The 14,928-nt window shown below is 47.1% G+C and overlaps 1 protein-coding gene across 4 annotated transcripts in view; it reads right to left on the reverse strand.

The window, feature by feature from the left end:
- Positions 1-14,928, reverse strand: part of spire1a (spire-type actin nucleation factor 1a) — a 47,745-nt gene that overhangs the window by 29,660 nt on the left and 3,157 nt on the right. For 3 of the 4 annotated variants that reach the window (XM_042310486.1, XM_042310487.1, XM_042310489.1), the window contains exons 2-3: positions 6,836-6,867; positions 996-1,226 (exon numbers count right to left, since the gene is read on the reverse strand). In XM_042310486.1, the coding sequence (XP_042166420.1) occupies positions 996-1,226; positions 6,836-6,867 (263 nt within the window). The remainder of the gene's footprint in view (positions 1-995; positions 1,227-6,835; positions 6,868-14,928) is intronic. The other variant, XM_042310488.1, reaches the window with a different exon arrangement.

A 14,928-nucleotide genomic window follows, 5' to 3' on the forward strand; every position in this document is an offset into this window, starting at 1 on the left:
TGATGCCCCTTACAAGAAGAGCAGAAGGGAAGGATGGAGACACAGCCCTACTAGAGTCTCCTCCTGTAGCCTGGTCCCAGATCTGTAGTCTCCTCCTATAGCCTGGTCCCAGATCTGTAGTCTCCTCCTACAGCCTGGTCCCAGATCTGTAGTCTCCTCCTATAGCCTGGTCCCAGATCTGTAGTCTCCTCCTATAGCCTGGTCCCAGCTGTAGTCTCCTCCTATAGCCTGGTCCCAGATCTGTAGTCTCCTCCTATAGCCTGGTCCCAGATCTGTAGTCTCCTCCCAGATCTGTAGTCAGCCTGGTCCCTGTAGTCTCCTCCTAGCCTGGTCCCAGATCTGTAGTCTCCTCCTGGTCCCAGATCTGTAGTCCTGGTGGTCCCAGATCTGTAGTCTCCTCCTAGATCAGCCTGGTCCCAGATCTGTAGTCTCCTCCTACAGCCTGGTCCCAGATCTGTAGTCTCCTCCTATAGCCTGGTCCCAGATGTATAGTCTGCCTGGTCCCAGATGTATAGTCTCCTCCTATAGCCTGGTCCCAGATCTGTAGTCTCCTCCTACAGCCTGGTCCCAGATCTGTAGTCTCCTCCTACAGCCTGGTCCCAGATCTGTAGTCTCCTCCTACAGCCTGGTCCCAGATCTGTAGTCTCCTCCTACAGCCTGGTCCCAGATCTTTAGTCTCCTCCTACAGCCTGGTCCCAGATCTTTAGTCTCCTCCTACAGCCTGGTCCCAGATCTTTAGTCTCCTCCTACAGCCTGGTCCCAGATCTTTAGTCTCCTCCTATAGCCTGGTCCCAGATCTTGCCTACTCAATTGCTCATTGTAAACCCAAACAAACAGTTTGGCATGACAGCACAAAGGACTGGCACTCAGGCTAGTAATTAGACCAGTACCATTATAACATGTTACAGGTAACTATGTAGTCGAGACAGTCAGACCAGTACCATTATAACATGTTACAGGTAACTAGGTGGTCGAGACAGTCAGACAGGACGTACCGTGAGGACGTCTCTGAATCGTTTAATATTACAGACAGTGTTTGGGTCTTCCTCCTCCTCGGTGGCCTCGTAACCTTCATCAGGGCAGGGGTCACTGTCCCTCTCCTTCTCTGCCACGTTGGTCATCATGTCGATGAGTTGCTCCAGAGGCGGACTGAGCTCTCTCTCCTCTCTCTCCTTCAGACTGTAGTCCAAAGCCTTGTAGATCATGATTCCCAGAGATTCAATCACCTACAGGACAAAAAAACAACAGGCCGTTATTCACCCACATACGGAGCCAGTAGACGCTAACCAATTCTTACAGACGCTGCTACCAACTCCTACCAGTATTAGGATTCCCCAATGACACAATATGAAGACCAGTCCAAACAAACACAGTGTATCAGATTGGCCATCCAAGACCAGATCAGGGTGATAACCATCTCCTCAATAACTGACACAAAGTAATGTTCCATGACCTCAGGCCCAAGTGAAACCATGACAAAAATAGTTCCTGAACCCAAATAACAAATCTGTCTATGTGGTGACTCAGTCTGTGAATGGTTTGTTCAGTCAATCCTGTTCCATTGGACCGGAAGTCAGCCCATGACTGTCCTTACGTCACACACACTGATATTAAACTAAGAACATGCTTAGTTCCACTGGGGTGGTCCTTCAAGTGAAAAGTACTTGTCTCTTTTTGTATAGGCTTTGATTCACCTCAGGAGATGATCCTGTTTTTGGTCATGTGTTATCAGATGTGTTGGGTTGTAATCCACTCAAAGGCTAAAATAAATGATCAGAAGTGTTTTAGTATTATGGAACCTAATCCACGTCTCTCTGGGCACCAGGGTGGGCATGTGGAGGAGCGTGATTGACAGGCAGCACAGACCAGGTTAAAACATCTGATAACACTCATTGTCAGACAGCTACCGTACTTTTTCCCCACTTCATAAATGAACTAGGCTTCTTTACATTTAAAAGAGGTTTAAATTCACTCGTCAGATAAGTCTGTATAGCCTTCTCCCACTAGGATAAACTATATCAAATCACATTCCTATCTCCAAGAGCAGCATCTAACACACATCTAAAAAAGTCAAATAAAAAAGGAATGAATATAGAAATATTGGGACGAGCAATGTCAGAGTCCTGTGTGTAAATTTACTAAACCCCCCCCATTCAGGAAGTACTTTGACCACTTGACTTCCTCCAAAAACACCCCCCCCAGCATGATGCTGCCACCTGAGGTGTGACTACTTATGGAAATTAGATGCAGTTCTGCATTTATATTTTCAATAAATAAGTCTAGTGGTAAGAGCGTTGGTCGGAAGGTGACTGTCATTCCCATGTTTCCCATGGGGCGGCAGGGTAGCCTAGTGGTCAGAGCGTTGGTCGGAAGGTGACTGTCATTCCCATGTTTCCCATGGGGCGGCAGGGTAGCCTAGTGGTCAGAGCGTTGGTCGGAAGGTGACTGTCATTCCCATGTTTCCCATGGGGCGGCAGGGTAGCCTAGTGGTCAGAGCGTTGGTCGGAAGGTGACTGTCATTCCCATGTTTCCCATGGGGCGGCAGGGTAGCCTAGTGGTCAGAGCGTTGGTCGGAAGGTGACTGTCATTCCCATGTTTCCCATGGGGCGGCAGGGTAGCCTAGTGGTCAGAGCGTTGGTCGGAAGGTGACTGTCATTCCCATGTTTCCCATGGGGCGGCAGGGTAGCCTAGTGGTCAGAGCGTTGGTCGGAAGGTGACTGTCATTCCCATGTTTCCCATGGGGCGGCAGGGTAGCCTAGTGGTCAGAGCGTTGGTCGGAAGGTGACTGTCATTCCCATGTTTCCCATGGGGCGGCAGGGTAGCCTAGTGGTCAGAGCGTTGGTCGGAAGGTGACTGTCATTCCCATGTTTCCCATGGGGCGGCAGGGTAGCCTAGTGGTCAGAGCGTTGGTCGGAAGGTGACTGTCATTCCCATGTTTCCCATGGGGCGGCAGGGTAGCCTAGTGGTCAGAGCGTTGGTCGGAAGGTGACTGTCATTCCCATGTTTCCCATGGGGCGGCAGGGTAGCCTAGTGGTCAGAACGTTGGTCGGAAGGTGACTGTCATTCCCATGTTTCCCATGGGGCGGCAGGGTAGCCTAGTGGTCAGAGCGTTGGTCGGAAGGTGACTGTCATTCCCATGTTTCCCATGGGGCGGCAGGGTAGCCAATCATGGTCAGAGCGTTTGTATACGGAAGGTGACTGTCATTCCCATGTTTCCCATGGGGAGACAGGGTAGCCTAGTGGTCAGAGCGTTGGTCGGAAGGTGACTGTCATTCCATGTTTCCCATGGGGCGGCAGGGTAGCCTAGTGGTCAGAGCGTTGGTCGGAAGGTGACTGTCATTCCCATGTTTCCCATGGGGCGGCAGGGTAGCCTAGTGGTCAGAGCGTTGGTCGGAAGGTGACTGTCATTCCCATGTTTCCCATGGGGCGGCAGGGTAGCCTAGTGGTAAGAACGTTGGTCGGAAGGTGACTGTCATTCCCATGTTTCCCATGGGGCGGCAGGGTAGCCTAGTGGTAAGAACGTTGGTCGGAAGGTGACTGTCATTCCCATGTTTAACACCCCTTCATTATTCAATCATTGTATATTCTATTTGTATACAAGGTTAAACTACCGTCTGTCTACCACAGAGACAGAACCCTGCACGTCTTGGTAAACGGCATCTCGCAATGGCTTAACCTTCTTCCATGCCTCAGTCACCACAGTAACCCAACACCCCTTAGAATATTGGCCTGTTGGAAACACCCCCACACCCCACCCCGACTCTAACGTAACCCCAGCACCCCACCCCGAATCTAACGGAATTCCCCCAGCACCCCACCCCCCGTTTAAAAAACTAAAAACGTTGACACCCCAGCACCACCCCGAATCTAACTAAGCGACACCCCAGCACCCCACCCCCGAATCTAACATCGACACCCCCAGCACCACCACCGAATCTAATGTCGACACCCCTAGCACCACCACCGAATCTAACGTTGACACCCCTAGCAACAACAATGAATTTAATAAGTCTCATGGTGGTAGTGACGGCACATTACGGATTATCCATCATTTATTCACGTTACTTTAATAAAATTGTTTTATTCATTTAATTCCAAGTCATCATCTCTACACAGCTTCTGCCTACGTCGTCTGACAAAAATCACTATTTAGTAGTTCTTAAAAGTAAATAAGTCCTACTTTTATGACTGCTGAATACCAACTATCAATCACTTCGATCATGTAAGCAACTGCTTTCTATCCCTCTCCATCACAGAACAGACAAGTCTCAGCAGGCATGTAATGGATCATGGTCATTGTAGTCATTTGCCACTTTTTATGCGCAAAACTTCTTAGAATATTGGCCTGTTGGAAACTACAACTCCCTACAACATCACACAGTTCAGACTTCTAAAGTAACTCACAGAAACTAATAAATGTAATGGAATTCAAATAATTGAACAAACGGTCAATTAGTTTAAAAAACTAAAAACTAAATGTTGGTTAGTCGCTCAGGAATAGTTTTACCCTCTGTATGCATGTTCTAACTAAGCTGCATCAGTCATCACATTAGAGGGGACTGTGAAAGTGGGTCAGGGATCCACACAAGTGAGAGACAAATTAGACCCAGAGGGAAAGGTGTTTAGAGGAGAATGACCAGCTGAATCACAGAGAGAGAGAGAGAGAGAGGCAACACTATCGGGTTATTATTTAGGTGGAGCAGTCGATCCCACAGAGCGATTGTGAACATTAAGAATCTGAATTATTTGAAAACAAGTTCTAAAATGTAATAAAAGAGGAATATGATGACAGTTCATGTCAGCAGGTGACTGCCGGGCCCATGCCGCGGGGACTGCCGGGCCCATGCCGCCCCCTGGGACTGGTCACGCTAGCCGGGCCCATGCACGCGGCTGGGGACTGCCGGGTCCCATGCCGCTAGGCTGGTACAAACCCCCACTGCCGGTGGCCCATGCCGCTGGTGAAACTGCCGGGCCCATGCCGTGGGGACTGCATAGTGGTCGGGCCCATGGGTCATAGTGGGGGCTGGTACAAACCCCCACTGGGTCAGGCCCATGCCGGGTCATAGGGGATCAAACCAGTGGGTCATGTGGTCACGCTAGAACCTGGCCAAGGCCAATCTTGGTCACGAAAAACCCCCACTGGGTCATGTCCGGCTGGTACCCACACACTGGGTCAAATGATCCGAGACCATCCAGATCAGAACAGCAAGAGAACTGATCTCTGGGTAAACAAAACAATCACACCACTCAGTTCAACCATGGAGATCAGACACTGTGTCCCGTCCCTCCCCGTATCACACACACAGTACCAGTCAGAAGTTGACACACCCTAGTCATTCAAAAAATTCCTTTATTTGTATTATTTTCTACATTGTAGAATAGTGAAGACATCAAAACTATGAAATAACATGTGTAGAACCCCACTGGGTCATAGTGGTCACGCTAGGCTGGTACAAACCCCCACTGGGTCATAGTGGTCACGCTAGGCTGGTACAAACCCCCACTGGGTCATAGTGGTCACGCTAGGCTGGTACAAACCCCCACTGGGTCATAGTGGTCACGCTAGGCTGGTACAAACCCCCACTGGGTCATAGTGGTCACGCTAGGCTGGTACAAACCCCCACTGGGTCATAGTGGTCACGCTAGGCTGGTACAAACCCCCACTGGGTCATAGTGGTCACGCTAGGCTGGTACAAACCCCCACTGGGTCATAGTGGTCACGCTAGGCTGGTACAAACCCCCACTGGGTCATAGTGGTCACGCTAGGCTGGTACAAACCCCCACTGGGTCATAGTGGTCACGCTAGGCTGGTACAAACCCCACTGGGTCATAGTGGTCACGCTAGGCTGGTACAAACCCCCACTGGGTCATAGTGGTCACGCTAGGCTGGTACAAACCCCCCACTGGGTCATAGTGGTCACGCTAGGCTGGTACAAACCCCACTGGGTCATAGTGGTCACGCTAGGCTGGTACAAACCCCCACTGGGTCATAGTGGTCACGCTAGGCTGGTACAAACCCCCACTGGGTCATAGTGGTCACGCTAGGCTGGTACAAACCCCCACTGGGTCATAGTGGTCACGCTAGGCTGGTACAAACCCCCACTGGGTCATAGTGGTCACGCTAGGCTGGTACAAACCCCCACTGGGTCATAGTGGTCACGCTAGGCTGGTACAAACCCCCACTGGGTCATAGTGGTCACGCTAGGCTGGTACAAACCCCCACTGGGTCATAGTGGTCACGCTAGGCTGGTACAAACCCCCACTGGGTCATAGTGGTCACGCTAGGCTGGTACAAACCCCCACTGGGTCATAGTGGTCACGCTAGGCTGGTACAAACCCCCACTGGGCCATAGTGGTCACGCTAGGCTGGTACAAACCCCCACTGGGTCATAGTGGTCACGCTAGGCTGGTACAAACCCCCACTGGGTCATAGTGGTCACGCTAGGCTGGTACAAACCCCCCCCACTGGGTCATAGTGGTCACGCTAGGCTGGTACAAACCCCACTGGGTCATAGTGGTCACGCTAGGCTGGTACAAACCCCCTGGGTCACTGGGCCACAAACCCCCACTGGGCCATAGTGGTCACGCTAGGCTGGTACAAACCCCCGCTGGGTCATAGTGGTCACGCTAGGCTGGTACAAACCCCACTGGGTCACAGTGGTCACGCTAGGCTGGTACAAATGGATTATAATGGTTTTCATGGTGGGCACTGGGCTCTGTAATTGGGTTGCTTCTCATTCCATGAAACACACCTGGCTAAATGTTACACAGCACAGTCTTACTGTAAAAGCAGAATACAAGGCCCAGTTCTGGAAACAGGGTATATGTAACTCACCTCTAAGGAAGTGTTGGGAGGTCTGGGTTTATCTAGAAAAAAATATATAGAAAAAAAAGTTAGTCAAATATACACTAGAGGCCGACCGATTAATCAACATGGCCGATTAATTAGGTCCGATTTCAAGTTCATAACAATTGGTAATCTGCCTTTTTGGACGCCAATTACATCCATGAGGAAACTGCTCGGCAGGCTGACCGCCCGTCACGGCAGGCTGACCGCCCGTCACGGCAGGCTGACCGCCCGTCACGACAGGCTGACCGCCCGTCACGGCAGGCTGACCGCCCGTCACGGCAGGCTGACCGCCCGTCACGACAGGCTGACCGCCCGTCACGGCAGGCTGACCGCCCGTCACGGCAGGCTGACCGCCCGTCACGCGAGTGCCTTGTCAAGAGGACCTTGGTCAAGAGGACCTTGTGGCTGTAATGAGCCAAGGTAAATTGCTAGCTAGCATTAAACTTTTTTTTTAAACAATCAATCTTCACATAATCACTAGTTAATCTAGCTTGTCCTGCGTTGCATATAATCAATGAGGTGCCTGTTAATTGATCATCGAATCACAGCCTACTTCAACTTCCCCAAACGGCTGATGATTTACCAAAAACTCATTTGCGGAACAAAAGCACATTCGTTGCACGAATGTACCTAACCATCAATGCCTTTCAGAAAATCAATGCACAGAAGTATATTTTTTTAAACCTGCATATTTTGTTAAAATAAATGCATGTTAGCAGGCAATATTAACTTGGGAAGTTGTGTCACTTCTCTTGCTTTCGGTGCAGCAGTCAGGGAATATGCAACAGTTTGGCTGCCTGGCTCGTTGCGAACTGTGTTTCTTCCTAACAAAGACATTCATTAGTTTGCCAGAATTTCACATAATATTGAAGGTTGTGCAATGTAACAGCAACAATTAGACTTTGGGTTGCTACCTGTTCGAAAAAAATACAGAACGGTTCCGTTTTTCACTGAAAGAATAAACATTTTGTTTTCGAAATTATATTTTCCGGATTTAACCATATTAAATGATCAAAAGCTCGTATTTCTGGGTGTTTAATATAATTACTAAAGTGACTATAAGAACATCCAATAGTCAAAAGCTATAGTCGCCACGTCATAATTCCTATAATAACTACAACCTAAAACTTCTTAACTGGGAATATTGAACCACCAGCTTTCGTATCGTATCTCAGACATTTTCTACCCTCATGATGCCATCTATTATGTGAAGTGCACCAGTCCCTCCTGCAGCAAAGCACCCCATAACATGATGCTGCCACCCCCATGCTTCATGGTTGGGATGGTGTTCTTCAGCTTGCAAGCATCTCCCTTTTTCCTCCAAACATAACGATGGTCATTATGGCCAAACAGTTCTATTTTTGTTTCATCAATCCAGAAGACATTTCTCCAAAAAGTATGATCTTTGTCCCCATGTGCAGTTGCAAACCGTAGTCTGGCTTTTTTATGGCGGTTTTGGATCAGTGGCTTCTTCCTTGCTGGGCGACCTTTCAGGTTATGTCAACATAGGACTCGTTTTACTGTGGATATAGATACTTTTGTACCCGTTTCCTCCAGCATCATCACAAGGTCCTTTGCTGTTGTTCTGGGATTGATTTGCACTTTTCACACCAAAGTACGTTCATCTCTAGGAGACAGAACGAGTCTCCTTCCTGAGCGGTATGACGGCTGCATAGTCCCATGGTGTTTATACTTGCGTACTATTGTTTGTACAGATGACCATGGTACCTTAAGGCGTTTGGAAATTTCTCCCAAGGATGAACCAGACTTGGAGATCAAAAATTATTTTTCTGATGTCTTGGCTGATTTTCCCATGATGTCAAGGCACTGAGTTTGAAGGTAGGCCTTGAAATACATCCACAGGTACACCTCCAATTGACTCAAATGATGTCAATTAGCCTATCAGAAGCTTCTAAAGCCATCCGTTCCTGGAATTTTCCAAGCTGTTTAAAGGCACAGTCAACTTAGTGTATGTAAACTTCTGATAAACTGGAATTGTGATAGTGAATTATAAGTGAAATAATCAGTCTAAACAATTGGTGGAACAATGACTTGTCATGCACAAAGTAGATGTCCTAAACGACTTGCCAAAACTATAGTTTGTTAACAGGAAATGTGTGGAGTGGTTGAAAAACGAGTTATGACTCCAACCTAAGTGTATGAACTTCAGACTTCAACTGTAGACCCTAGCACTGCAGCATCACTACATACAGTACCAGTCAAATGTTTGGACACACCTACCCATTCAAGGGTTTTTCTTTCTTTCTACATTGTAGAATAATAGTGAAGACATCAAAACTAAGAAATAAGAAGGGACCTCCCAAGTTGCGCAGTGGTCTAAGGCACTGCATCGCTACTAGATATTCTGGGTTCGAGCCCAGGCTCTGTCGCAGACAGCCGCGACCGGGAGACGCATGGGGCAGCGCACAATTGGCCCAGCGTCATCCAGGTTTGGTCGGAAGGGATTTTCTTTTCCCGTTGCACACTAGCAACTCCTGTGGCGGGCCAGGGGCAGTGCAAGCCGACACGGTCGCCAGGTGTACAGTGTTTTCTCCGACACATTGGTGCGGCTGGCTTCCGGGTTAAGTGGGCATTGTGTCTAGAAGCAGTGCGGCTTGGTTGGGTTGTGTTTCAGAGGACGCACAGCTCTCGACCTTCACCTCTCCCGAGTCCATACGGAGAAAGAAATATAAAAATAAATAACACATGTTTGGCACACTCTTGGCATTCTCTCAACCAGCTTCATGAGGTAGTCACCTGGAATGCATTTCAATTAACGGGTGTGCCTTGTTAAAAGTGAATTTGCTGAATTGTTTTCCTTCTTAATGCATTGGAGCCAATCAGTTGTGTTGTGACAAGGTAGGGGTGGTATACAGAACACAGCCCTATTTGATAAAAAGACCAAGTCCCTATTATGGCAAGAACAGCTAAAATTGTTTATTTTACCAGGCAAGTTGACTGACATTCTCATTTATAGCAACAACCTGGGGAGTAGTTACATGGGAGGTGAATGAGCCAATTGTAAGTTGGGGATGATTAGGTGACTGATGTATGAGGGACAGATTGCAGAACAGGTGTTGTATGTGCAGGATGAGGGCTGCAGTAGATCTCAGATAAGTAGGAGTGAGGCCTAAGAGGGTTTTATAAATAAGCGTCAACCAGTGGGTCTTGCGACAGGGATGACCTGTTTACAGATGAGTATAGAGTGCAGTGATTTGTCCTATAAGCATTACGTCGCCGTAATCTATCAGCTGGTGGTTCAATATTTCCTGTTGAGAAGTTTTAGGTGGTACTTGTATGAGGTGACTACCTCAAGCTCTAAACCCTCAGAGGTAGTAATCACACCGGTTTGGCAGCTGGGGTGAAAGAGGAGCAATCTTACCAAACCACATGACCTTTGTTTTGGAGGTGTTCAGAACAATGTCATTCTGACTGCCCTTATCTTGGAGGAGGTCCCTCCAGGCCCGGCCATTGGTGTTAAAAAGAGATGTCAGACCAATCGGCATAATAACATGCCTCCTCCCACACCCCATTTCTTACACCTGCTGTGCAATCCATCCAGCTCTCAGTTGTGTAGCTGAGACCAGGGGCCTCGTAACATACCGCTGTAGCTTTAACATAGATAATATGAATACTACGGTCATGAAGTGGCCCTTTTTGGGTATAGCTAGTGGCTTCCCCCTCTCTCACAAAAGAACACCTATGTGAGAATGCTATTAATTGACTACAGCTCAGCGTTCAACACCATAGTACCCTCAAAGCTCATCACTAAGCGAAGGAACCTGGGACTAAACACCTCCCTCTGCAACTGGATCCTGGACTCCCTGGCGGGCCACCCCCAGGTGGTGAGGGTATGTAGCAACACATCTGCCACGCTGATCCTCAACGCTGGAGCGCCCCAGGGGTGCGTGCTCAGTCCCCTCCTGTACTTCCTGTTCACCCACGACTGCATGACCAGGCACAACGCCAACACCATCATTAAGTTTGCTGACGACACAACAGTGGTAGGCCTGATCACCGACAAGACAGCCTATAGGGAGGAGGGTCAGAGACCTGGCCGGGTGGTGCCAGAATAACAACCTATCCCTCAACGTAACCAAGACTAAGGAGATGATTGTGGACTACAGGAAAAGGAGGACCGAGCACACCCACATTCTCATCAACAGGGCTGTAGTGGAGCAGGTTGAGTGCTTCAAATTCCTTGGTGTCCACATCAACAAAACTATAATGGTCCAAACACACCAAGACAGTCGTGGAGAGGGCACCCTCAGGAAACAAAAAAGATTTGGCAAGGGTCCAGAGATCCTCAAAAGGTTCTACAGCTGCAACAGCGAGAGCATTCTGTTGCATCACTGCCGGGTATGGCAATTGCTCGGCCTCCGACCGCAAGGCACTTCAGAGGTTAGTGCGTACGACCCAGTACATTACTGGGGCAAAGCTGCCTGCCATCCAGGACCTCTACACCAGGCGGTGTCAGAGGAAGGCCCTGAACATTTTCAAAGACCCCAGCCACCCCAGTCATCGACTGTTCTCTCTATTACCGCATGGCAAGCGGTACCGGAGTGCCAAGTCTAGGACAAAAAGGAACCTCAACAGTTTTACCCCCAAGCCATCAGAGTCCTGAACAGGTAACCAAATGGTTACCCGGACTATTTGCATTGTGTGCCTCCCCTAATACCCCTTTTACGCTGCTGCTACTCTCTGTTTATCTTATATGCATAGCCACTAACTTTACATTCATGTACAAACTACCTCAACTGACCTGACGAACCAGTGCTCCCGCACATTGGCTAACCAGGGTGTGTCCCACCACCCCTCTTTTTACGCTACTGTTACTCTCGGTTCATCAGTGACTATATGCAACCTCTTTGGGATAGGGGGCAGCAATTTCACTTTTGGATAAATAGCGTGCCAAATTTCAACTTCCTGCTACTCATGCCAAGAATATAAGATATGCATATTATTCATAGATTTGGATAGAAAACACTCTGAAGTTTCTAAAACTGTTTGAATCATGTCTGTGAGTATAACATAACTTATGTAGCAGGCAAAACCCCGAGGACTAACCATTCAGAATTATTTCTTTTTGAGGTCACTGTCTGTTCATTGGGTTCTCATGGGGAAAACGAGATTTCTTAAGTACTTGTTTGCAGTTCCTACCGCTTCCACTGGATGTCACCAGTCTTTGAAATTTGGTTATTCCTTTGTGCAATGAAGTACGGCCATCCTGGAAAAGGGTAACGCTGTTGAGAGTTGGCCAAGACTTGAAAAGTAGCGTTAGTTTCCTCTCGTCCTCTATTGAAAACAGAGAGACCCGTCTTCAATTTGATCGATTATTAACGTTTAAAAATACCTAAAGTTGTATTACAAAAGTAGTTTGAAATGTTTTGGCAAAGTTCACAGATAACTTTTGAGATATTTTGTAGTGACGTTGCTCAAATTGGAAGCTGTTTTTTTCTGGATCAAACGCGCCAAATAAATGGACATTTGGATATATATGGACGGAATTAATCGAACAAAAAGGAGCTTTTGTGATGTTTATGGGACATATTGGAGTGCCAACAAAAGAAGCTCAAAGGTAAGGCATGATTTATATTTTATTTCTGCGTTTTGTGTAGCGCCTGCAGGGTTGAAATATGCTATTCTCTCGTTGTTTACTGTTGTGCTATCATCAGATAGTAGCATCTTATGCTTTCGCCGAAAAGCCTTTTTAAAATCTGACATGTTGGCTGGATTCACAACGAGTGTAGCTTTAATTGAGTATCTTACATGTGATTTAATGAAAGCTTGATTTTATATAATTTTATTTGAATCTGGCGCTCTGCATTTTCCCTCGCTTTTGGCCAAGTGAGAGACGCGACTGTCCCCATAGAGGTTAACCATACCCAAATGAACACACTACCTCAATACGCCTGACTAACCGGTGTCTGTATATAGCCTTGCTACTCTTATTTTCAAATGACTTTTTACTGGTGTTTTATTTCTTTGCTTACCTACACACACTTTTTTTCCTTCTTCTCCGCACTATTGGTTAGAGCCTGTAAGCATTTCACTGTGAGGTCTACTACACCTGTTGTATTCAGCATTTCACTGTGAGGTCTACTACACCTGTTGTATTCAGCATTTCACTGTAAGGTCTACTACACCTGTTGTATTCAGCATTTCACTGTAAGGTCTACTACACCTGTTGTATTCAGCATTTCACTGTAAGGTCTACTACACCTGTTGTATTCAGCATTTCACTGTAAGGTCTACTACACCTGTTGTATTCAGCATTTCACTGTAAGGTCTACTACTATTCAGCATTTCCTGTTGTATTCAGCATTTCACTGTAAGGTCTACTACACCTGTTGTATTCAGCATTTCACTGTGAGGTCTACTACACCTGTTGTATTCAGCATTTCACTGTGAGGTCTACTACACGTGTTGTATTCAGCATTTCACTGTGAGGTCTACTACACCTGTTGTATTCAGCATTTCACTGTAAGGTCTACTACACCTGTTGTATTCGGCGCACGTGACAAATACATTTTGATTTGATCTTACACTCAGGTTCTGTTATCTCAGGTTGTATATTCCTGGAGGAGACTCTGTCCCCCTGGCCATGCAGAAAGAGACAGAACAAAGGATTTCACATGGAGATCCCCAAAATGAGGATTTGATACAAAATGTCCACTTGTGAGAAGGTGTGAATGGTCCGTGGACACTTAAGGGACAGGTATAACGAGTGCGTTTCATTTGGTGACCTCAGAGAGGACAGAAAACACAACTATATATCTGAATGTGTACATTTCTCAATTATGGGGTTTGCATCTAATTATTTTATCAAATGAATGATTAAAGATGAAACTATTTGTGAAATGATGTACGGTGATGTTAAAACTTAACAGGGAATACAATTCTCTTTCAATATAGTTTAAGTAATTGGTCTGCCCTGTGAGCGCAGACATGATCTGGCGTCACAACAGCCCTTTCCTACTGTTACAAATAAAACCCCCTCCTGAGGAAATCCTCTTCAGACCACAGTTGAGTACAGAGACTGAGCAAACCCACAGCGTGAGCTGTGATTGTGAATAGTTGAATACCAAGACTAGAAAACCATACCACGTGGAGCATTGGCTAAACGGCTGGAAATGGTTCAACTGAGACTATCGATCCCTACAGAATAAGAGCAAATCTTAGATACTAATTACTAGTCCGCAGCTAGAAATGTCAACCTGAGACGGGAATACCGACAGAACATCCTTCTATGATAATATTTCTGAATGGTACTCTGAAGTATCCATTATAACCACAAAAGATTTCAGGGAAACGGAGAGAGAGAGAGAGAGACAGAGAGAGAGACAGAGAGAGAGAGAGACAGAGAGAGAGACAGAGAGAGAGACAGAGAGAGAGACAGAGAGAGACAGAGAGAGACAGAGAGACAGAGAGAGAGAGACAGAGAGACAGAGAGACAGAGAGACAGAGAGACAGAGAGACAGAGAGAGACAGAGAGAGACAGAGAGAGACAGAGAGAGAGACACTGATGAACTCGCCAGCAGACCGGATTCCAACAGAGAAGATCACAACACCTGGGCGTAAATATACACAGAGAGACAGAGACAGAGACAGAGAGACACAGAGACAGAGAGAGAGAGAGAGAGAGAGAGAGAGAGAGACACTGATGAACTCGCCAGCAGACCGGATTCCAACAGAGAAGATCACAACACCTGGGCGTAAATATACATATCGATTGCAATTATTCCCGAATGAGTGAGCGTCCATATGCAAAGGATTAGCATTTCAATTAATATAATCAACTGTGTGTAGTGATCCCTTTTGTCTTGCCCGCTCTTTCCCAGTCCACACCCACTTCCCTTTGTCCACCAAGCCATCATATCGGTTTAGCCCACTAGGGAACCTCCCCTATCATTTCCTTGTAACCATACTACTACATACATCTGTTTGTCTATGCATTTCTGTGATGAAAGACACGACACTACTCATGGAAAAGGAACCAGGCCTTGAAACCTGGTGTTCATCAGATCCTCAATGTATTTCTTAATGAAATAAAGTCTCCATTAATAACGTCTCCAAAT

Source organism: Oncorhynchus tshawytscha, linkage group LG31 (genome assembly GCF_018296145.1).
Source record: "Oncorhynchus tshawytscha isolate Ot180627B linkage group LG31, Otsh_v2.0, whole genome shotgun sequence".
Taxonomy (NCBI): Eukaryota; Metazoa; Chordata; class Actinopteri; order Salmoniformes; family Salmonidae; genus Oncorhynchus; species Oncorhynchus tshawytscha.